Raw genomic sequence first — 23,069 nt, 5'->3', positions numbered from 1 at the left:
GCTACATCCCTCTGTCGCTGTTCTTACTCCAGGTGGAGGAGCGAAGCAAGCTAAACAGACAGGGTTCACCCAAAATCTGCACTACTGTTTCTGACACCGCCATCCAGTCTCGCTCGGACTCAATCAGCCAGTCGGGAATGGTCCAGTCTGCGCAGACCCCACCAATGCAGAGACCAGTCGAACCCCAAGGGGGTCAGGGGAAGGTGGGTATTTCCAGGGGTTTAAAATTTGCCTCAGGGGAATCTTGAAGCAAGCTAACCAGAACATGCAAACGCTGGTGCCTTTGTCCCTAACGCTTTGACTGCTTTGACCTCTTGACCATTTTTGATATCCTATTTATACAAATCTTCCTTTGTTTTCTCTCTTTTTTTCCACCTTTCTGTTTTTACTTTACTTTGGTGATGCTTTTTTAAAAAAAAAAAAAACTGATACACTTTAATACACAAACTCATTCTTCTGGACTTTGGCCTGCTTCCCGGACTGTCTTGTGCACTCTTCCTCCCACTCGGCTCTTCTTCCCTCCTGCACTCCTGCTCCTCTGCAGTTCCAGATGGCTCACTTGGTTCCGCTGAAGCCTTACGCTGCCCCTGTCCCTCGCTCTCAGTCCCTCTGTGACCAGCCCACTAAGAACATGTCCGCCTTCCCCACCCAGGATCCCTCCCTCAACCCCACACCCCACCCCATCCATTCCAGGGAGCTCGTACGCCAGAACTCAGACCCCACATCTGAAACCCCGGGACCACAGGGGCATCAGATAAGGGAGGATCGTGGCCCCTGGATCCGCCTGCCAGATGTTGAGCTCCCACCTAAGGTGAGGATCCAGTGGCTGGTTTTAAAGAAGCCATGTGCAATACAAAAGATTACTCAACTTGCACATCGTAAAAAAAAGTTTTTCTACACTTTTTCTTTTCTGCAACTCAAATTATGACATTTGTGTCCTCAGATTCCCCAGAGAACTGCATCTATTGCCACAGCTCTTAACACTAACCTTACCTCTGGCATTAGACATCCAATAAGAGCCAGGTACTGAAGACAGCCAAGTGTTTGAATCATATAATTCATATTTTAAACAGTGATTAGTAGTCATAACATCTTGACATGATTGTATCCTCATGGCAGCAATCCAGATCTCAGCCGCAATGATCGCTGGGAGAGAGGAGACAGCATGAGCATAATTTCCAATCTGCCCCAGACGGGCTCCCTGGAGAGGCATCGCATCCTCAGTGAGTCTTCGTTCCATGGCAGATAGTATTTGTAGGAGGTTTTATGGCAGAGTTATAGCATCGATTAACGACTTTTTACTGTTGTAGGTTCCTCCAAAATGGATTCACCCATTCTCTCCCATGAAAGTCGCCATAAGCCAGGAGAGTCTCGAACCTCTTCCCGTCCTGGGCGTCCTGCTGTAAGTTACTCTTTCAAACTGCAATATTTTGGCTGTCTGAAAACTGTCGGCTGCTTAGAGAAGCGTAATAATTCTTTTACAAAGTTGTGCAAACAACAGATAAGATCATCTTACTGTTCCTACATCTATTTTGATCTCCAGTTCACCTGATGTGTAAATTAACGTAAAAATGGAATAACTAGCAAGTTTTGTCCTCGTGATAAAACATTTTTCACCTAAACACTCCTTTCCATTAGTTTAGCTTTAGTTTTACAACTAATATTTACATGCAACGTTCACTTTTACATAGGTGAACACTTAAGTTTGTCTTAATTTGGCGTTTCATCTGAAGTGGCAGTATTAAATATGTAGTTTACAGTTGGGCCCACTTATTCATTTATCTATTTTCTCCTTCAGTAAACACAAAACCTTCTGCTTGTGTTAAATGAACAGAAAACAAAAGTCTGCTGTATGTTGAGTTTTGGACACAGCTGTGGTTTGACCTCAGTGGACATGAGAGACAGTGGTGGAGGAAGTAAACACACACACACACAGATAATAGTAAAACATTCTCGCGCAAGATGAAAACAAGCATTAATACAAATGTTTTATGTCTGAATGATGGAACGCCCTTGCTTTACCTGATGGATGAAACCATCAGCGTTAAATGTTACCTGTCTGGAAGGAGTGCCGTTTTACTCTTCAGACATCATTGCTTTTGCTCCTTATGTTTCTTCTTTTAACTTCCTGTTTCTTGACTTTACCTCAAATGTGCAGAGTTACAAGAGAGCTATAGGGGAGGTCAGTAACACTGTCTCTTGTGTGATGTGAGGCTCTGTATTCATGCATGAATTTGCATTTATTTACCCAGACCCTTTATTGTTCATGGAGAGTTAATTGCACGTTCTGCAACTTTCACTCATTGGGTGCATCGTGTTTTTCATCAAGTGAAACTCCTTTTTTTTTTTTTTTGCCATTTTCCTCTGTTTCAATTCATTCTTCCAGTATTTGGATGCCCTGCGTTGTTTGATTCACCTACATTGGGATTGTTTCGGAGTACTTGCTCCGTTAGGCCCTCACTGTTAAATGTTTTAAAATTGTCTTTAAAAGAAGTTTTGCATTTATCACTGTGGTGCTTTTTGTTACTGTTTGATTGCTGAGAATGAGTTTCAAGCAGCTTTTGAGTCCACTCTCAAAGTAAACGGAGGTCTATGTACACGCAGGACCACGGCCTCTATGCCAAGGAGCGCGCCGAGGAGCCACCAAGGCCCCCCGTCAAGGCCAACGATTACTCCTCCTCTTCAGAGAGCAGTGAGAGCAGCGAAGAAAGCGAGAGTGGCGAGGGAGCAGAGGAGGAGGAAAGCCCAACAGATCGGTAACACTCACAGCAACAAACTGCTTATGTTTTAGTTTCACTTTCACACTTTACTTCTTCTAAACAAAAACAAAAAAAAAAAACCCAACTTTTTCCCCTATTTCAGCAACAAAACTGGCAGCCCTAAATGTCTGCCCTTTTCCTTTCAGTCACAGGGATGCAGACACTGACTCAGTCAACACCATGGTGGTTCATGAAGATGAGGGCGAGGTGGGAGAAGGAGAGCAGGCTGGAGGTTACGGGGATCAGACCATGCTGGTGCAGAGAGTGAGTCACCTGTGCATGTAATCATGTTTAAAATGCATTGTGACTTCCTGGAAAAATCCATGCAGTGCATGAAATATAGAACAGGATGATAAATTCACTCGGTTCTTTGCATTGCTAAATGTATAGAAAGGCAGTTGAAAGATTTGTCAGTTTCTTCGTTTGAAAAGCTGACCCAAATATAAGATAATTTTATTACAAGATGTTGTATATTTAAAAATGATTCAGTCTGAATTAAATGTTTAAACACTGCAAGACCATCAGCACTTAGTAACACTTCCTTAGCAAGTAACACGTCTCCAGAGCAGCTTCTGTAGCTAAAATGTACTCTAAAAGTGAAATGAAGCCACCTCCATGATTAATAGTTAAGATTTTCTTTAGGAGAACTGGCACACACTTTAATCCCCTCAGATATTGATCAGTCCACAGCCTTTGATTCAGGCCTGTTTTGATGCAAACATGTTTATTATGAGACAGGAAGGACTTTTTTTCTTTTTCAGGTAACTTTTTTTTATCTTATGGAAGTCGTATTTCAAGAGTCTGACTAAGTCTCAGTGTTAAATGTAGATTGTTGCTTCTCTTTTAGCAATAGTGCAAATGTTTCGTTTGACAGAACTTGATTTGAGCTGCACTTTTCCTGTCATTTATCTTAGAACAACTGCTGGCCTTCTACTAAACTCTAGTTAAAGTTTTGTTTTTCTAAATATTTCACTAATCAAAGCCGTTAAAGGACCCTTTCTCCTCTTCCTCCCCCTCATTGCAGCCAAATGCTAGTAAAGATTTAAAGGGTTGTTTATAAAGCTTTACATTTTGTGTCATTCTGTTTCCTTATAGTGATTTTAAAGAGGCTGTTTTCTGAGGGAAAAACAACTCATGGTTATAAATGCGGACTTCTCTTTGTTTCCAAACATCTGGATCCTTTATTAAAGAATAATCACTAAAAATCTGTACACTGACCTATCCTGAAATGTTAATGGGAATGTTTCATGTACAACTTAATAAAAAGTAGTTCTTAGTTTTTATCTTTATTATTCATTAGATAAAATGTCTGTGATAGCTGCCCAGACTTTTATATTTACTGTATTTCTAGCAATAGTAAAATAGAACAAGTAGAAAAGTGTGGAGATATTTTCTATGCATCAGTAGGTCATTTTAGTAGACAGACAAAACAGGAAACCATAAATGTTTGCCTACATATTACTAAAGTCAATCAGGGTCTGGTAAATTATCATTTTGCATCAGTAACCTACAGGTTTCTTGCTACTGGATGATTATTCTGCTGAAACCTTGATGTGATCGTGGAGTCTGACCTGAGTCAGAACAGCTGCATCAAAACAATTAAAGATAGCCGCTTACCACCTGAAGAATGTAGCTTGAATTTACTTCTTTTCCTATTATGAGACAGCTGCAGCTGATCCTGAACAGTGCTGCTCGAGTCCTTACAAAGACAGAGTTGATCACATCTGAGGTCTTTACTCCGGCTTCCTGTTGCTCAGAGAAATGATTTTAAAAGGTTGCTGCTGGTCTACAAAGCACTGAACTGTCTGAGTCCAAATTACTTCTCTGACATTCTGCTGCACCATGAACCGCTGAGACCTTTGAGGTCATCTGGATCAAATCTGCTCTGTCTCCAGAGCCAGAACCAAAGATCCAGAATCTGCATTTAGCTGTTTAGGCTCCAAATATCTGAGATCTGCAGCTGAGAGCTCCTTTAAAACGAGGTTGAAGAGCGTCCTGTTTGCTGCTGCCTTAGATTAAAACAAATCAATATTGTATGCTGCTCTGTACCTGTTACTCCGATATTTTATTCCCCCTCTTATTCAGAGCTTGCTTTTAATTTCTGATGTTATGAAACCTTCTGTTTTTTTTTAGTGTGTAATGTTGTTTGTTTCTTTGCTTCACACAAACAAAGACATTCTAACAGTAGGCTCAGTTTGGGTTGCCCTGTTGCTGAAATATGCGATACAAATACAGCCATGGTCACCTTAAAAATTAAGTTTCAGAGTGTATCTTGCCTTGGGCCACCCTCTAGCCAAATAGTTAGTTTGCCAGATGAAGTATCTTTGTGATATTTTGGGAAACAACCTTGACAGCATGCATTTTCCAGATGCCTCCTAATGAGTTGAAGAGAAGTGTCACCTTGACTGAGGTGCACTGTGTGTGTGAGTGTGTGTCTGCCTTAAGTGGATATTTTCACCAGACTCTAGTTTTTACTAAATATCAGGAGAAAGTGTAAACTTTCAGTGGCACAAACAACAGTGTGTGTGTGTACACACACAGGAAGAATTTAGTCCTTTCATACAAACAGTGTTAATTGTCCACTGCGGTCTGCCCGGCAGCTCTGAGGCTCAGCTGCGACCCGGAGGAGACGTGGCCGTCCTGGATTTATGTCACCATCTGGACCGGTCAGCTTACAGCCAAACGGGGCTTCAGTTCCTCTGGAAAAATAAAAAACCAACCCAGTTAGCCATTCATGAAACATATGACGTGAGATTTTCAGAAATTATTGTTCGAAATATCTTTATCACAACATAGTATAAGACAGTTTTACATGAGTTTTTATTTGTCCTGTGTGAATTTAATGAGACTAAAGATTTATAACGGTGTGGAGGACTCTTTAAGAGCATTATTTAGCAGGGACTTAATGAGTTTATTTAAGAAACTGCTGAAGACTCTTTATAGACTGCCATTTGGGTAGCTTTCTGGAGTTTTTCAAATTTTATATCAGCTTTTAATATTTTTGCTTTTGTTTTATCTCGTCTTTAAGTTACTGTATTTTGGTGTAAAGCATCTTTGTGATTTTTATTTATTAATCTACTTAGTTTGGAGACAAGTGTTTAGATTCTGTCATTCAAAAGTGCTTTTTTTTTCTTTAATTCTTGTTTAAGGAGTCGTTACTTACAACAACAACAAAAAAAGACATCTGAAGCACATGCTGACATTCTGATTGTGCTCGACAGCCAGAAGTTCTTCAGAAAACAGTTTATACTTATTTATGTTGACAGGCAGCAGAGAGAGTTATAGACAAACCTTTACAGCTGCGCGCAGAAAGCTGGAGGCAGATTAGGAGCATAAAAGAGACAAAGTACTGCTTCTTCAACATAAATACTTCAGGTTTTATTGAGTTTGAAGTGGTTACTGTTGCCAGCTGTGCGCGGCATCCCCTGCTGCAGTTAAAATGTACATCTGTGGCGTCATGATTGCGTCACACATAATTATTTGTGTTTATTTTTTTGCCTGAAAGACCCCAGAGAAGAGGAGCCACAATGGGTACACTAACTTGCCAGATGTGGTGCAGCCGTCCCACTCTCCCACTGAGTCAGCCACACACTCCTCTCCAGGGAAAGACTCCGTTTATGACGTGAGTTTCACCCAAGTATGGATTCATGCTTTGTTTTTCAGCCAGCCATCGGCAGCAACACCAGTAGTTCGTTTTTTTTTTTGTCACATTAGCGTAAACAGGAAATGAAATATTTCCACCATCTCGTTGACCTGTGGAGCTCAAACTCTCTCTCTGCTCCACCAGTATCAGTCCAGAGGTTTGGTGAAGACGTCCGCCAAGTCCTCCTTCACGACGTTTGTGGACCTCGGCATGTACCAGTCCCCAGGAGGACCGGGGGATAACATGTCCCTCAGTAGTGAGTCAGAAAATACTCCTTTTTCTAAAATATTTAACAGTAGTTTTAAAAAAAGGGGGGGGGAGTCTTCCATCATATCTTTAAAAAATGACTTAAAAAAAGTTCAAAGAGAAGAAAAGCACAAATCATCTGGTCTGAAGAGGATCTCCTCATGTGGGCCGGATTCCTCACAACCGTATTTCAAAACGTACCTTTTTATAGTAATAAACAGGAAAGTTGTGCTTAATTGTGTGTTTTCTCCATTAGATGTTTGTCATGTAGCAAAATTGGAACATAACGTAATAGTTTTAGCTCTATTTTGTTTTATGACCTAAAGTATCTTGTGTTATAAACTTTAAATTACATTTTCGAAACGAATAAGACACTTTTGTTTGTGACATTTTGGTCGGGTAAGCCTTGATTTGCGTCTGTCTTCCTCGTCAGAGCCGTTTGTTTCCTCCACCCTTTAGGCTCCAGGTTCGAGCAACTGAAGATGGAGGTAAGGAAAGGGTCCATGGTGAACGTGAACCCCACCAACACCCGTCCGCCCAACGACACACCCGAGATCCGCAAATACAAGAAGAGGTTCAACTCCGAGATTCTGTGTGCTGCGCTTTGGGGTGAGGAGCGTCTCAGTCTTTGTATGTTAATGGGAAGAAATGTCAGCAAAAACGGAGATTACACAGCTGGGAACTATATCCTTTAAACTGGGGGACGTTTTTAACGTAACACATCCCAGACTTAACTTTGGCTGCAAACATCACCAAATCCCAGGATTGTTGGAGGTTATGATTTGGAAAACAAGTACAAATTACAAGTGATAAAATATCAAAAATCCAAGTATTTAGTTTTTTTTTCTTCTCCTTTTTAGTGTGTGTAGAATAAAAGGGAGTAAATGGAATAATTTTAGTCGAGATGAGTTTTTGATAGGCAGTCGACTCGTGTGTGTGCAGGTGTGAACCTGTTGGTGGGCACGGAGAACGGTTTAAAGCTGCTGGACCGCAGCGGTCAGGGGAAAGTTTATCCCCTCATCAACTCCCGCAGGTTCCAGCAGATGGACGTCCTCGAGGGTCTCAACCTGCTCATCACCATATCAGGTACGATGTCCGCTGCTCGTCCAAATGATGGAAACTAAATGGTTCTGATTATTATTTTTATTACTTTGATATGGTCTTTAAAATCACAGAAGTCTGTTTCTAAGATTGGAACTAATGAATTCATTTTTTTAAATCTGAACAAAAACTTTTGACAAAAAGACACATGTAGTTAAAAAAATCTTTTAATAAAATTCAAAATTTTGGGACCTTTTTTATTGGAAGTTGATGCTTTTATCAGATAAATAAAGAAGCAGCTCCAAAATAAATTTTCAGCTTAAAATACTGGAAAAGATCTGATTTAATGCAGCTCTTGAATCTCCATATAGTTTTTCACACACAGAAAATGCGCTAAAGCATCAAAATGAAGTGTTTTTTTTTTTTATGAATTCATGTCTTAATAGAGTAAATAAAAATCTAAACTTCTCAGTGTAATTTTGCACTTGAATAAAAATCTTCCCTTTATCCATCCGTGTTAAACCCCAACATGTAGCATCTCTTAGACTAATATGCCCCCCTTGTGTTCATAAAGGCAAGAAGAACAAGGTGCGCGTTTACTACCTGGCCTGGCTGAGGAATAAGATCCTCCATAATGACCCCGAGGTGGAAAAGAAGCAGGGTTGGACCACTGTGGGGGAAATGGAGGGCTGCGTTCACTACAAAGTGGGTGAGTAGCAGATGGTGACTACTTATCAGTTCCACTCCGGAGAACTTCTGATGAATACATTTGGAACATTGAATTATTTATTCTGAGTATCTGATGTCTCATGGCCGTGGTGTTGTTCTGTCTAGTGAAATACGAGAGGATAAAGTTTCTGGTGATCGCTTTAAAGAATGCCGTGGAAGTTTATGCCTGGGCGCCCAAACCTTATCACAAATTCATGGCCTTCAAGGTAAGCCTTTCCTCCTGTGTGAGCAGGATTAGTGAGGTCAGTCGACCACAGGAGCATTCCTGTTCATTATCTTCTCACATTCTCCCTCCCCTTTAAAACAGTCGTTCGCAGACCTTCCACACAGGCCTGTCCTGGTCGACCTGACGGTGGAAGAAGGCCAGAGGCTGAAAGTCATCTATGGTTCTTGTGCTGGCTTCCATGCTATCGACGTGGACTCCGGAAACAACTATGACATTTATGTCCCCGTTCATGTGAGTTGTGAAGCTGCCGGTCTGCTCAGAGAGCCAGAAACCTGCAGAAGCTCATCCTTCGTGCTCTCATCTCAAACAGATTCAAAGCCAAGTGACCCCACACGCCATCGTGTTCCTGCCCAACTCGGACGGCATGGAGATGCTGCTGTGCTACGAGGACGAGGGCGTTTACGTCAACACCTACGGACGCATCATAAAGGACGTCGTCCTGCAGTGGGGCGAGATGCCCACCTCTGTTGGTACGACTCAGACCCAACTGTGTGAAAGTGTAAAACTCACAGCTTGTTTCTTCCTAATGTTCTGCTCTGCTCTGCAGCTCATATCTGCTCCAACCAGATCATGGGCTGGGGCGAAAAGGCCATTGAGATCCGTTCTGTAGAGACAGGCCACTTGGACGGTGTCTTCATGCACAAAAGAGCTCAGAGGCTGAAGTTCCTGTGTGAGAGAAATGACAAGGTACACCATGCACGCAGTAAACACCATCCAAAATGTTTTTAACCAGAACTGAAAGAGACCATATTTATGGCTGGTTTTATAAAATCTGGAACTAGAGATTGTTTCACTAATGCAGCATATTTACTGTCAGAGGCTCAGGAAGAGAATAACCTCCCTGCAAAAGCATTTTAATTAAATTGATGTTTAATTAGAAGGAAAACAAAGAATGGAAATAGGAAGTTGTCTTATGGGGAGAGGCTGCCAGACATTTTCTTGGCTGAAAGCAGTGATTTATTTTCCCCACTGATTGTTAAAAGCTTCAGTGAGAAGTTTCTAAGAAAAGGCTCCTCCCTTCCTCACGTCCTGAAGTCACAATAATGAGCTGCCGGATGCAGTTTTATTTTTAAAGATTGTTTAGCGTGGTCTCTCCACTGTGTTGGTTTTGCGAGTTGAAGCTGCGAGCGGTAACGGTGTCCTTCGTGTCTGCGCCGCTCCTCAGGTGTTCTTCGCTTCGGTGCGTTCCGGAGGCAGCAGCCAGGTGTACTTCATGACCCTGAACAGGAACTGCATCATGAACTGGTGAAGGAGCGGCCGCCTCTGGTCAGTGTGTGAAACCCAGCAGGGGCCGGAGAACCGAGTGCATCCGCAGATCTCACTAAACGCATGCACACGATTGTGAACATCCCTCCTTCCTCCCACCCCCCCTTTTACAGTTTCCCCGCATACTTCTGCACTCATACTGCAACGGCACACACACACACACACCTGTCGCTGAATCCATTCCAGCCCCTTATGATGCAGTTTCAGCAGAGGCCCCCCCGATGACGGTCTCCCTGGAATCATCTTGAAAACTTGCTGATGAGTTTCAAAATGTCACGTTTTGATTTGAAATGTGTGTGTATATATATATTCCAGCTTGATTTACTTCGTGAACCTGTCTTTAGTTTTAACTATTTAGTTCCTAATTGTGAAGTACGTTGCCACACCTCGATGGCTCTGCAGTGCGTTTCGATGAAGGCATTATTTACAAAAGACTGTGTTCAAAATCGCTCTGTAAATAGATAGAATCTGAGTCTCGGGTCCGAATCATCGTCGAGCCTCCTGTACAGCCGCCGTTCACAGGGACGTCAGAAACTAAAATGCTGGAACGCTCATCCGCTGCGGCTCGTGGACCCGGATTGGTTTGGGGGGGATTCCCAGTTTTTAGAAATACTTAAAGGAAGGATTTACCGCCCACGCTGGACATATTTATAAAAAAAGATGTTCAAACTTGGGCTGAATAACTTGAATACTTTCGATTATTTCCAGTAGATGACCTGAAGCCCTGCTTTCTGTCCCTTTTTAGGCCTGAACGTCAAATTCTGTCGCAACCTTTCGAAGGAGTTCGATTCGAGTTTACCAGGAGTAAATAATGAACCCAGTTCAGTCTCATGTGTGTCACATTTGAAACCAGTGCAGTGAAACTTCCTGCTTCTTCTATAGTTTAGGCGAAACCACCAATTATTTCTCTCATCAGATTTGTATCCATCTTTCATAGGTTTACAGAAATACACAGAATGAATATTTATATGTAGTGATTCTGTATTAGTATTAGCCTACTGGTTTTCTTAAGTTTACTGTAATTATATTGCCATATTATTGCAATATATTCTATTCTCATGGAGAAGGGAGTTGGTGTGTTGGGTTTGGCGATACGATGACGGCTTCGGAGGGTAGAGAGGAGATTATTAGCTGTCAGGGAAGGAGGGCATGATCTACTCTACTGTATTATATTTTAGTCCTTGGACGGTTTTGTTCGTGTCGATCTTTTGTGTGAGAGGGGTTCGTCCAGGGAGTTGCTCCCTTTTTTTTTTTTTGATAGCGTTCATATTCATCTCGGGCCAGTAGAACGGTTTGACGCGAGGAAGACCGCCGAACGCTCCGTCTCTTCAGGGACTTCGGAGAACGTGGCTGCAACTCACGAGACTTAATATATATTTTCTACCTTTTACATTCTGCCAAAGCTCACGGTATGCTTCGCAGCACGGGGTGAATCGAGGCCAAAGACGGAAGAGCTTATGGAGACGAGATGAACTGAGACGCAAATTATTCCCGCAGGTCACTAATCGAGGATTTTCCTTTAGCTCCTGTGCTCGTCATACAGCGCACGGAGGAGAAGCCTTATCGGAAAGAAAACTGATCAATTTAAGCAGCTTTTCCTCATTTGGTTGGCTGCCTCAGCAGCACTTCGGAAGCTCCAGGTGACGTGTTTAACGGTGAACTTTGTGGTACTTCGATATCAAGACGAAGCAGACGGCCAGTTTTCTTTTCCTGAAACGAGTAACTCTTGGTTGTGATCCGCGGGACAGTCTGACGAGAGATATTTACTAGTCCTGATGAAGACTGCAGTTCATGTTCAGGGTGAAGAGCGTTAAGGCAAATGTGATTATTAATAGACGAGTCAATTTAAAGTGAAATTATAGAGTTGTAAATGGAAAGCACTTTCACTTCAGTAAACATACATTTACAGATATAAATATATATATCAAATACTTAAGTGTGCATGTAAGCCATTGAAATAGATTCTATAGTACTGTATCAAAGTTAGTTTTAACTCGAGCAAAATGTCTTTTTCTTGTTTATTATTTTATGTGCCATGACATACACTACAGATTTATGATTACAATCCACCAGGAGTTTTTGTTTTTGTTTCTTTGAACCGATCTGCCATCATGTTTACAGTTTAAGCAGTGCCTTGGAGTTGGGAAGCAGAGAGGTTTTAAAGAAGCGTTGTGGGCCCCACTCGTTTGCTCCCACATCTATATTAAACTTTCTGTGCCAGTTAAGTGCACTTAAGTGAAATCCAGAAAGCCCCCCCACCTCCCTTCACAAGAAACGTTCAGATGCCTCTTTTGGCGCCACAGATCAATGCCCCAGAACGACGCGGTGACGCATCCAATCAGAAATCGGCAATAACAAAGAACACGTGCGTTCAACCCGACGTGACGTGTGCAAACTCCCAGCCAGCATAAAGAAAAGCCATTTGTAGAGAACTTAGTTATTTGTGCGCACATCAAATCAAAGTGTGTGTGTGTGTGTTGTCAGCTCAGTTAATGATTCATACTGCACAGATAAAACTATATGCTTCTTCTTTATTGATGTTTGTGTGATCTTGTAGTGGGGAGAGTAGCTTGTTATATTCTGAGAAGCCTATTTTATAAGATATGTAAATTTAGTCTATAATGAGAAATAAAAGTGAATGTACATCTATAAAACAGGTTTTTATTTAATCGAAGCACAATGTATTTTAAAGCGGAGCAGTCTGCGTATAACTGAGAGGCGGTATCTTTACCCCCCCCCTCTCGTTCTGTCAGATGTGGAGCGTGAAATCAGTCAAACGGCTGTTCTCTGAGTTCAGAGAGTAAGGAATGTGGACGGTGTTGGATCGGGTGGTGTGTGTTACGACGCTCGGACGTCCAGAGGCAGAAGAGTCTTTTTTCTGGTGACCTACAGGTGGTCATAAAGACTTTAGCACGTAACGATTCCTAGCAAGAGAAAAGTGCATTAAAGGGTTTGTGAAGTTGACAAAAACACAAGATGTGTAAAATGTGAAGTCCTCCGAACTGATATCTGAAGACTACAATCAGTCCACATAACCAAATCATTGCCAGCGCTCCAGTTTTCAGTTTGTGAAGGCAATCCAAGTCTTGATTTTGATAAATGAGGCGTAGTGTTGTGGAGAGAGGGCAACCAATGTTTTTTTTTTTTTTTTTTAATTTAATGTCCAGTACAGATTTTAGGGAATCAGGGCAGCCGACGGCCGAGACACAACACTCAATATGAACGCTTTTTTCATTCAACAAAATATAACCATAGTTGCTTAAATTGCCTAATTTAAATATATTTAACAAGTCTTAAAACTTGTACACTTTGTGCACAAACTGTTTGGTTTTCTTTTTTTAAATTGTGAATCCTCTTCTATAAATGGCTGTAGCAGCTGCTGCTGCCTCTTTATCTTCACTTGATTGGGTACAAACAGGCAGCATGTGTGAACGGCTGATTTAAAACTGGTTGGCTGAAAAAAATCAGTCTGGCTCTAGTTTTGGTTTTCCTTTTTAACAAATGTGTTAAATCTCATCAGAAATAAAGATTGTGTATTAAACTTTAACACGTAAAACCAGCGACGGGGAGGATGATAATTTAACCTGAAATAGATCAGACTAGTTAACGCATGCAGCTCCAGTTAAATACTAAAATAAGAACGCAGCAAAAGTCCAAAAATGTCAATTCAATGTAAAATTAAACCGTGAAAAAGGGGCTGATGATTAAATTTAAAGGCAAAGAGTTAAGAAAGTAACTCAAACCCCCTCGGCTGAGCACATCCAGTGAAGAGGTCATGGTTTGAGACCCAGCTGAGGAGTCGTTGATTTTTCTGAAAGCACCTTAAGATGCGACAGTGTCGCCCCGGTGGTCACGGCAGGAAGACTGAACACATCTGGTTGTCGTACGTTGGCTCTGAACAGCTGATCGGGAGGAGCCCACCGCCGCCTCCTCTGTTTTATAAGCAATACGAGCATTTGAACAAATCGAACCCCGACTGTCCGTCGCAGTGTTTCGCAGGTGGTGATCCCTCAGTGGCCTTTGGCAGAATAAACGTTGGCTGGTTTGTGTTATAAAATCACTCTTTTTGTACTCGCTAGACACAACTTCTCTTAGTCGGCTCAACGCGCTCAGCAGTCGGGAGGATTGTTCAAACGAAACTGCCTTTATGGCTCTGCAGTCATGTATGAATGAAGTTTAGGGAGCTCTATAATCGTCCGGATCTTATAGACAGAACTACAATATCCATTTTTTTCTTTTTTCAGTAATTGGTTTTGGAACATTTTTGCAACGTTTTTCTTAATGTGCCCACATCCGTGTCACCTGTGAGAGGGTTACTTCAGATTGTATTTCATAAACTTATAAACTTTAAAAAGATTGTGCTGAACGAATTCATGTCTTAATACAGATTGTTTGTTTGAAAATAAAATATGTTGATCTCATTTCTCTCTGAGTGTTAGTGTTTTTTTTTTTTTGTTTGTTTTTTTTTATTCCCAGCCGACCTCAAACTTCGCTGCGTTCTCCAGATTCGGGGGAACTGGTTAAATGGTTGCTTTGGTCTCGCCTCTTTAACGACCCAAAGGAATTTCTTTTTAAAAAAGCAGCATCAGAAATCTGTGAATAATTTGACTTTTCCACCACCTACCAGCTGGCATTTGCTGCTTCAACATTCCTGCTCCTAAAAGAATCCATCTGTGACCAAACGTCACACATAGTCAGAATATTTCAGAGTAAATTTATCCTTCACATCTTTTTAATCAAGTGAGATTTGAGTTTGTAGTAATTCCCTAGAATCAGCTCTGTGAATTCATCCAGTCAGCTTATCTGTGGTCAGGTCCAGGAGGGGAAACCCAGACTTCAGTCTTCCCAGCAACACTTTCCAGATCCTCCCGAAGGATCCGGAAGCATCAGAGAGGACCTCGGCTGAGTCCTTTTCTGTTGTTTATTCACGTCTCATGACCGCCTGCCGAGGGCTGGAATGTGGACGGACCGGTAAATCAACAGTTTGGCCTTTTTAGTCTCGGCTCATTCTTTACCACATCGGTGTCCAACCCTGGTCCTGGAGGGTGGACTGTCCTCTGCTTTGACACGCCTGATTTGGATGAATGAATGACTGATTAAGAGGGCTTCTGCAGAACTTGAAGAGCAGAGAAACGCCTAAAACCTGCAGGATGAGGTAAGTTTTCAGTGACTTGCAGCACCACCTTGTGGCTGAAAGCTGTAATACATCCTAATCACAACACCTGTATTAGTCTGAACGCTGAGTAACTGGTAACTGGGAGAGACATTCGACACAATACTAATTAGAAACTCTGTTTTAAAAAAAAAAGAAACCACAAAGCTGGCAGTAGAGGCTAATATTTATTATGTACAATTAATCCATAGTAATGTCCAGATAATACTGTGACAAAGTCAAAGTCTGAATACTGACTCCTGCCCTTTGAGATGTGGATCATTAAGGTGTCATTTATCCTCTGTCGTCGCAGATGATTTTGATTTATTTAGAATTGTCTCGAATCATCAGTGTTTCTGAGGCACACGGGGAGAACACGGACGAAACAAAGAGCTTTTTTTAAAAAAAATAAGACAAATCAGCAAAACATAAAACGAGCTGTGGCGCGCGTTCGTAGAAACTGTGAGCACACGATATGACCCTCGATATGTCAGTGAAGTGGACGTGACTCTTACGGTGCCGAGACTGAGACGGGCGGGGGGGGGGGACAGAAGAACTCGAGGTGCGTTCGGTGAGCTTCGCTGTAAACAAAGACGGCGTTGTCTGAGGAGATCCGTGTCCTTCCGTTTAGGTGGAGGACGGACGTCTCTCTCCGGAGAAATGTGTGTGAGGACGTCAGATGTGTTTAAAAGGCTTCAGGTAACAGTGGCTGTGTTCTGTGTTTTCATTGAAGCAGCTGTATATTTAACTGTATTTGGTCACAATTGATATTTTACAGATTATATGTGTGTGTGTGTGTGTGTGTGCGCTTTAGTCAGCGGTGGGTAGTGTAAGCACATTTTAAAGTTTTTTTTCATGTCCAAGCAGTGTGTGTGTTTGTGTGTAAACTCATATGCAAGTCATTTATCTTATGTACAGTGAAATGTTGCAGTTTCGTCTGTTAAATCGTAAATACAGTGTGAATACAGGGGACGGAGTGTGGCTCAGGCTCAGTTCCAGATCTTGAGGAAGCTGTCCCAGGACCCGGTGCACGCCGCCATGCCGTCGTCCGTCACGCCCAGACAGCTCACACGATTGTCGTGGCCGGCCAGGACTCCTGGAGGAACGGGTGCAGAAACACAAAGGACCTCTTGTCAGTGGGAAATGTTCTGCACGGCTACGAACTCTGTTATTTCCCAACACAGGATGGTGGTTTAATCGTAGATAATAAGAACTGCTGTTCTGATCCGTGTTTTTCACTCAAAATTTTAAAAATCTTTTAGGCTTAAATCCTCTGGAGCAAAACCTACCGACGCACAAGTGAAGCGGCAAAAAACAATAGTTTTAAAAACATCCCGATGCCTTCACGTGGTTCCAGCCTTCAGGCCGAACCCATCTGACCTCTGACCTTTCTGCCCACCTGCTCTGTCTCCCTTCATGGCGTCCCAGATGTTGCAGTTGAAGTCGTCGTAGCCGGCCAGCAGCAGGCGGCCCGAGCGGGAGAAAGCCACGGACGTGATGCCGCAGATGATGTTGTCGTGGCAGTAGACGTTCAGCTCCTGGTCGGCGCGCAGGTCAAACAGCCGGCAGGTGGCATCGTCCGAGCCCGTGGCGAAGGCGCTGCCGTTCGGGAAGAACTGAGGGAGATGAAGGAGAGAGAGAGAGCAGGACGGTTCAGTGACTCCTACAAAAGCCAGCCGCACCGAAGTCCTCCTGCAGGGGGAGCAGCTGCACACGAGTACAGGCAGGTCGTTCCGTTTCATTTCCCTGAGCCGTGTTTTAGAAAACGTGGACGGATACAAACAAGGACGCAGTTTGGCGGCGCACTCACGCAGCTGGCGTTGATGTCCGACTCGTGTCCCGTGAAGGTCTGCCGGCACATGCTGTCCCTGATGTCCCACAGCTTGGCCGAGGCGTCGCACGCTCCCGACACGAAGGTGTGGAAGTCGGGCGACAGCGACAGGCTCATGACGTCACCGGTGTGGCCCGAGAACACCGTGGTCTGCTGGCTCGTCTCGATGTCCCACAATGCACTGGGAGCAAAGGGCACAACAGTCAGAGCAGCGCCGCGGCGCGTGTTGGCGCGTGCGGGGGGGTGGCGCCGCGGGACTCACCAGGTGGTGTCTCCTGAACTCGTGATGATCTGATTGTCGTCGATGAAGCGGCAACATGACAGGTACCCTGAGATCACAGAGAGCAGAGGCGTCCGGGTGAGGGACACGTTCAGGTTAGACGTGTCTCTGAGACGGACGGACGGAACCAGAGAAGGGGGAAAACGTCTTCAGGCATTTATACTCACTTATTCTCACAGGCCGCCACATCTCACAAACCTTAAAATTATTAACTTGTGGGTTCACATTTTTGGTTTTAGATAATCGTTTTGGGACGATTCTTTTGGTGCATTTTATATAAATAGGAGCTGAGCAGACAAATCATCCAGCTCATGTCATGCATATAGTTTTTTTTGTTTTTTGTTCTGGTCTAATTACCCACCCTGTCAGGACCTTTTAAAATGTGGCGGGCGATTATCGGTCCTTTTTGAAAATGCTAGGCCTTTATTTCAATGTGTAAATTATTGCCTGCATCAGATTAAAAACCTGCTAAAAACTGTGATGCTCGTTGCTTTCGAGGTTTAGGAGCTGGGACGCTCGCCTGAAAAGCCTCCCGCGTTCGATCCGAGCGAAGAGCGGAGCGCTCACCTGTGTGTCCGGGCAGTTCCCGGCTGACCCTGACGTTGCCTTCGCGCGTCTTTAAGCAGTAGATGGAGCAGATGTTGTCCAGGCCGCCGCACGCCACGTAGTTCCCCGAGGGGGCGTACGCGCACGTCATCACCCAGGAGGAGCGCAGAGGAATGGCGTGGATCTGAAACCAAAACACACCTGTTGTCACCCTTCAAAATGCACAGTTTTCATCGCCATTTTTTTCTCAAAAAGGGGAAAACACGCATGACATCAAAGGGCCCACCGCCTTTCACGCCACAGTTTTGAACAGAGTTGGAGAAACGGCTGCGTTTCGGTCGAACATTGAAAAAGGACAAAAAAAGTTACGTGCGATCTCAAGCAATATTGTGAGCGGTCACGCTCAGAGTGTGTGTTGTGAATGACTCTCAGCTACCACCACGCCAAATTCTAGCTCCGTTTCTGTAAAATTCACTGAATTACACCAATTTTTGTGTTTTTTAAATTCAGTTAGCTGAGGCGCACATCTTGAATGAGACTGACTCCAAAACTTAATCAGTTGTAGACGTCCACCCAGCAATTATTATCTGAAAGTTTCATTAAAATCCACTCAGTGGTTTGTAAGAGATTTTACTAACAGACAGACAGAGTTTATTCTAATAGTTAATGTCAAAATTATAACACAATCTTACGCAATCTGTCAGTGCTCAGAATATGTGTTGGAGGGCATCAGTCTCGGCTACTACCACATTAAATTTTAGGTCAGTATCTGTAAAACTGACCAAGTTATATCGTTTTTGGTGTTTTTTAGGGTCAGTTAGCTGTGGCGGCCATCTTGAATCAGGTTGACTCCAAAAGTTAATCAGTCGTAGATGCTCGTCCAGTGATTGCTTTATGCAAGTTTCAATAAAACTTGTCTAGTGGTTCATGCGATATTTTGCTAACAGACAGAGGCAAAAGCATTACTGTCCTCTTACGCCTTTCTCAACGGGTGAGAGAAATGATTGCCAGTGAGGCGTTTTAGAGCTCCCGTTGGTGGAAAAACTTCACGTTGTTGTCTCTAAAATAATTAACTTGCATATATCCACTGGAGTCTGAGACGGTGTTCCCCTTTTTAAGAAGGGGGACACATCTCAGCCTCCCCGGTTAGGTCCATTCAGGGGTGGAGGAGAAGAGTCCAGTCGATAGCTGAACCTTAGATTCAGGAGGAACAGTGCAGGTTCTGTCCCGGCCATGGAATACTGGATCAGCTCTTTACCCTCACTAGGGTCCTTGAGGGGACATGGGAGTTTGTCCAATCAGTCCACACGTCTTTTATGGACTTGGAGAAGACATTCGTCCCTGTACCCTCTATGAGTATGGGCTTGGGGGTCTGTTACTACGGGTCCTTCGGTCCCCGTACAAACAGTGTGAGTCTGGTTCTCATTGCCGGCAGTAAGTCGGACCTCTTCAGGGTGAGAGTTCTGTTCATGACTTTCATGGACAGGGGGCCTCAGGATTCCGTCTCCGCTGTTTGCAGATGATGTGGTCCTGTTTGGCGTCGTCGTGCCGTGATCTCCAGCTGTCACCGGAGCTTCAGTCGGAGAAGGAGAAGGGTGGACAGCTGTCCGCAGGTTGGGAGTGAGGTGCGGCCTCAAGCGGAGCAGTTTAAGTATCTCGGGGGTTTTGTAGATGAGTTGGGGAAGAACGGAGCGTGAAATCAACAGGCGTCTCTGTACCGGTCCTTTGTGGTGCAGAGGGAGCTGAGCTGAGCTGCACGCCAAAACTCTACATTCCTACCCTCAGCTGTGGTCATGACCGAAAGAACGGGATCACAGATACAGGCGGCTGAAATGAGTTGTCTCTACAGGGCAGCTAAGCTCCCCCCCCTAAGGACAGGGTGAGAAGTTTGGTTATCTGGGAGGGACTCGGAGTAGAGCCGCTGCTCCTCCACATCGAGACGAGCCGGCTGAGGTGGTTCAGAAGAGACTGTCTCTCAGCTGGCCTGGGAAGACCTTGGAATCCTCCTGGACGAGCTGGAAGAGGCGGCTGTTGAGGGAGACGTCTGGACCTCCCTGCTCCAGCTGCTGCCCCCCGAAACCCGACTCCCGACTCCCTGAACAAGCAGCAGGTAATGGATGCATGGACTTTTCGCACTGTGCGCTGCTCTAATTAAAAAGGTGGAAACCTAAACATTGTGTCTTATTTTAACACCGAAAGTCTAACTGTAAGATGTTGTAATGTGTCACAGAGCAGCCGGTGGCTGTGGTGAGGCAGCCGCTCCTCTACAAGGAGCAGCTTTACCTCTCACTTCTTGTTCAGACAAGTTACGGCACTAATGACCTCACGGGAGAAGCATTTCCACACACTTCACCTTGTTAGTGGTGTAGCTGTCCCAGATGATCAGTTTTCCATCTTGAGAGGCGCTAACCAGAAGCCTGCAGAGACGAGAAAAGAAATATTCAGGAAATATTTAAGTCTCTCACCCCCCACCCACCCCCCAACACTGCAACCCGCAGTGTCGAAATGTTCCAGTGGGTTCTCGGTGTCTTTAATTTGGACTCATGTGGAGACTGTCCAACCAGACGCCTAATAATAACGTCCTCCCAGCCTGACTTGTTAACAGAAAGTATTAACATGATTTATAAAGAACGCTGTTTTTGTTAACATTCAAAAAGTTCAAGCTATCACAAAGTACCGGTTAGGCTTCCTGTTGTTGTTTGCAGTTACAAGTTTTATTTTTCTTTTACTAGAACAAAATACGTCAATCGTTACAACCCCAATCCCAAAAACAGTTGGGATGTTGAGATCTGCAAAAATCTCCTAAACCCATATGAAAGGTTCAAACTAAGAAACTGTACCATTTTAAAGAAAAAAAAAAAAAAAGGTCTGTTTGAATTTTGTGGCTGCAACACATCCGAAAACAGCTGGAGCAGGAGCAACAAAAGGCTGCGAAAACTAAGTGGTTTAAATAAGAAACAGCTGGAGGAGCATTTTCCAACTAACTAGGTTAATTACCAACAGGTCAGTCAGGACTGGGTGTAAGAAGAGCATGTCAGAGAGGCTGAATCTGCTAGAAGCAGAGATGGGCAACGGAAAATAGTGAAGACTTTGAATACCTCATCATCTACAGCTCATAATATCATCAAAAGATTTCAAAAATCTGGAGAAATCTTTGATCAAATGACAAGTCCGAGAGTCTGTATTGGTCGCTGTGATCTTCAGGCTGTAAAGAATTAAAATCAGCTCTGATTCTGTTCTGGACATCACTGCATGGACTCAGGGACACTTCCAAAGATCATTGTCTCCAATCACAGCTCACTGTGTCATCCACAAATGGTGATTAAAGCTCTGTCATGCAGAAAAGAAGCCATTTGTGAACACTACCCAGAAACGACGCCATCTTCTCTGGACCAGAGCTCATTTAAAATGGACTGAGGCAAAGTGGGAAACTGTTCCGTGGTCAGAGGAATCAAAAACTTTAAATTCTTTTTGGAAATCACAGATGTTCTTTCCTCCATATGAAGAGGACAGGGACCACCCAGCGCACAGCTCATGATCCTGTGTTGCTGCCACAAAATTTAAATTCCTTTTTTTTTGCTCCCCTAAAAATGGTGCAATTTCTTAGTTTAAACATTTGATCTGCTTACAATGTTCCACGGTGAATAAAATGCTGCGTAAGTTTAGGAGATTTGCAAATCATTGCATTTTGTCCGTATTTACTTCTTACACAACGTCGGGCTGAAATAGGTGTGGTGGTAGCTGTGAGTCACTGACGACACGTACTCCGCTCTGGTTCAGTCTGATTAAAAAGAAACAGACTGATCTGGACCGGTTCTCGGTGTGCTGGTGGACTCTCACCTTGAGTCTGAACCCCAGTGCATGGCGTAGATCTTGGCCAGGTGGCCGCGGAGGGTGCGTCTCGTTCGCATCTGAATGCGCCCCACAGGATCCAAACCACCGGCAATCTGAGGGAGGCAGGTTTTTATTTTACAGCGAGTACCGGAGGGCAGCTGACGGACACTGACAACAAGGAAACAATCAAGTGTCCAGAGGTGGACCACAAGCCTAAAAAGTCCTAAAAATCAAGCTCCCAAAATGGCTGCCGCTTTTCTCAGCACTCAACGCGTTTCAGCGGCGTTTACCTGCGTCAGCGTTGAATCTCCGCATGCTTTTCTGGCATCCTGAAGAATAGAAAACCAAAGACGTTCGACCGACCGTAAATACATCAGGATTTTAATGTGACAGGCGAGCTGTTTAACGCTCAGACACTTACTTTAATCTGGTTCCTAAGCTGCTCGGCCTCCTGACGAAGCTGCTCCAGCTCACTCATCGTGGAAGTCGTCCGAGCGATCACCTGTTGGCCGGAACGTTTAACCGTCAGAATCCGCCTTAAAACCGTTTCACAGTCGTTCATCTGAGCACCGTCGAATGAGCCTTTAATCGTTGTCATTTTTGCATTTTAGAGTTACTTACACAGAAAATGTACCAAAAGTCCCAAAAGCAGAAAAAAATAAATATTTAAAACAAACATACAGTAATCCTCTTGATGGCCTAGCGAGCTACACGTCCCATGGCTTCAGGAAAAACGCTAAATATTCCTGATAATGTCATCTCCTGCTGGCAAATCATTCCAAATGTAGTCCGAGATTGAAATAAATAAAGCTCAAACAAATCCCCAATTTCACCTTTCTGTACCGAAAACACGAGTGCTGGATGGCGCTGGATGTTCACTTGTGTGTAACGACGATTTTGTGAGAATACTTTTCCTTCTGTGCACAAGCTGAGCGCTTGAGAAACCTATTCTAAAGCTATTTAGTTGCTCCATAAACATGTACTGTTGCATCCGTGCAGAAATAACAGCAGCAGCTAGCTGTAGCGCTTTTAGGGAATAAATCCTATTTGGAGCACGTATACATTCCTTATAGTTGTTTTAGGATCTTGGCTTCGCTCAAACTAGCCGCTCAGATTTTGAACTGAGGCCATATAAAGAGCTATCTACAACAGGTAACATACTAACTGCTCATCACAAAGGATCCGGACTGTCCCATTTGGTTTTCCCCTACGATGGACCGGGGGTCACAGCAGCAGGTGCAGAAAAGCAAACAAATGACTAAATCACTGGTTATAAAAAATATTACGACCCGTTTGGGATTATCATCGTTTCATGCTTTCGTAATCCAGTAATCTATGGACTGTAATAATAATTTAAAAAAAAAATCATTCAATTAGGTAAAATCGTTTACTTTAAATACACTGCCTCTCCGGTTTGGAGCAAATAAATATATAAATAGAAGCGCGTAGTTTAATCTGTGAAGCCACAGTGAGAAAAACACTTGTAATCTGTTTATGAGTAGTGGGGGGGGGGGGG

General features: G+C 43.6%; 2 protein-coding genes across 6 annotated transcripts in view; one reads left to right on the top strand and one right to left on the bottom strand.

Annotated features, from left to right (window-relative positions):
- Window positions 1-14,331, top strand: part of mink1 (misshapen-like kinase 1) — a 32,581-nt gene extending 18,250 nt beyond the window's left edge. For 2 of the 5 annotated variants that reach the window (XM_037978975.1, XM_025010769.2), the window contains 18 exons: window positions 33-203; window positions 545-811; window positions 944-1,023; window positions 1,120-1,223; window positions 1,311-1,402; window positions 2,159-2,182; window positions 2,605-2,756; window positions 2,906-3,023; window positions 6,265-6,381; window positions 6,547-6,658; window positions 7,108-7,257; window positions 7,591-7,734; window positions 8,264-8,398; window positions 8,524-8,624; window positions 8,726-8,875; window positions 8,955-9,114; window positions 9,192-9,331; window positions 9,810-14,331. In XM_037978975.1, the coding sequence (XP_037834903.1) occupies window positions 33-203; window positions 545-811; window positions 944-1,023; window positions 1,120-1,223; window positions 1,311-1,402; window positions 2,159-2,182; window positions 2,605-2,756; window positions 2,906-3,023; window positions 6,265-6,381; window positions 6,547-6,658; window positions 7,108-7,257; window positions 7,591-7,734; window positions 8,264-8,398; window positions 8,524-8,624; window positions 8,726-8,875; window positions 8,955-9,114; window positions 9,192-9,331; window positions 9,810-9,893 (2,301 nt within the window). In that variant the 3' untranslated portion in view covers window positions 9,894-14,331. The remainder of the gene's footprint in view (window positions 1-32; window positions 204-544; window positions 812-943; window positions 1,024-1,119; window positions 1,224-1,310; window positions 1,403-2,158; window positions 2,183-2,604; window positions 2,757-2,905; window positions 3,024-6,264; window positions 6,382-6,546; window positions 6,659-7,107; window positions 7,258-7,590; window positions 7,735-8,263; window positions 8,399-8,523; window positions 8,625-8,725; window positions 8,876-8,954; window positions 9,115-9,191; window positions 9,332-9,809) is intronic. The other 3 variants (XM_037978976.1, XM_025010770.2, XM_025010771.2) reach the window with 2 other exon arrangements.
- A 905-nt stretch (window positions 14,332-15,236) lies between these two features.
- Window positions 15,237-23,069, bottom strand: part of gnb2 (guanine nucleotide binding protein (G protein), beta polypeptide 2) — a 10,508-nt gene continuing 2,675 nt past the window's right edge. The window contains exons 2-10 of the mRNA XM_017436945.3: window positions 21,975-22,055; window positions 21,844-21,882; window positions 21,560-21,666; window positions 20,073-20,136; window positions 17,741-17,903; window positions 17,156-17,222; window positions 16,873-17,074; window positions 16,462-16,678; window positions 15,237-16,158 (exon numbers count right to left, since the gene is read on the bottom strand). Of these exons, the coding sequence (XP_017292434.1) occupies window positions 16,052-16,158; window positions 16,462-16,678; window positions 16,873-17,074; window positions 17,156-17,222; window positions 17,741-17,903; window positions 20,073-20,136; window positions 21,560-21,666; window positions 21,844-21,882; window positions 21,975-22,031 (1,023 nt within the window). The 5' untranslated portion in view covers window positions 22,032-22,055 and the 3' untranslated portion in view covers window positions 15,237-16,051. The remainder of the gene's footprint in view (window positions 16,159-16,461; window positions 16,679-16,872; window positions 17,075-17,155; window positions 17,223-17,740; window positions 17,904-20,072; window positions 20,137-21,559; window positions 21,667-21,843; window positions 21,883-21,974; window positions 22,056-23,069) is intronic.

This window comes from Kryptolebias marmoratus, linkage group LG13, assembly GCF_001649575.2.
Source record: "Kryptolebias marmoratus isolate JLee-2015 linkage group LG13, ASM164957v2, whole genome shotgun sequence".
NCBI classification, from domain to species: domain Eukaryota; kingdom Metazoa; phylum Chordata; class Actinopteri; order Cyprinodontiformes; family Rivulidae; genus Kryptolebias; species Kryptolebias marmoratus.
This window is presented reverse-complemented; position numbering and strand designations above follow the sequence as displayed.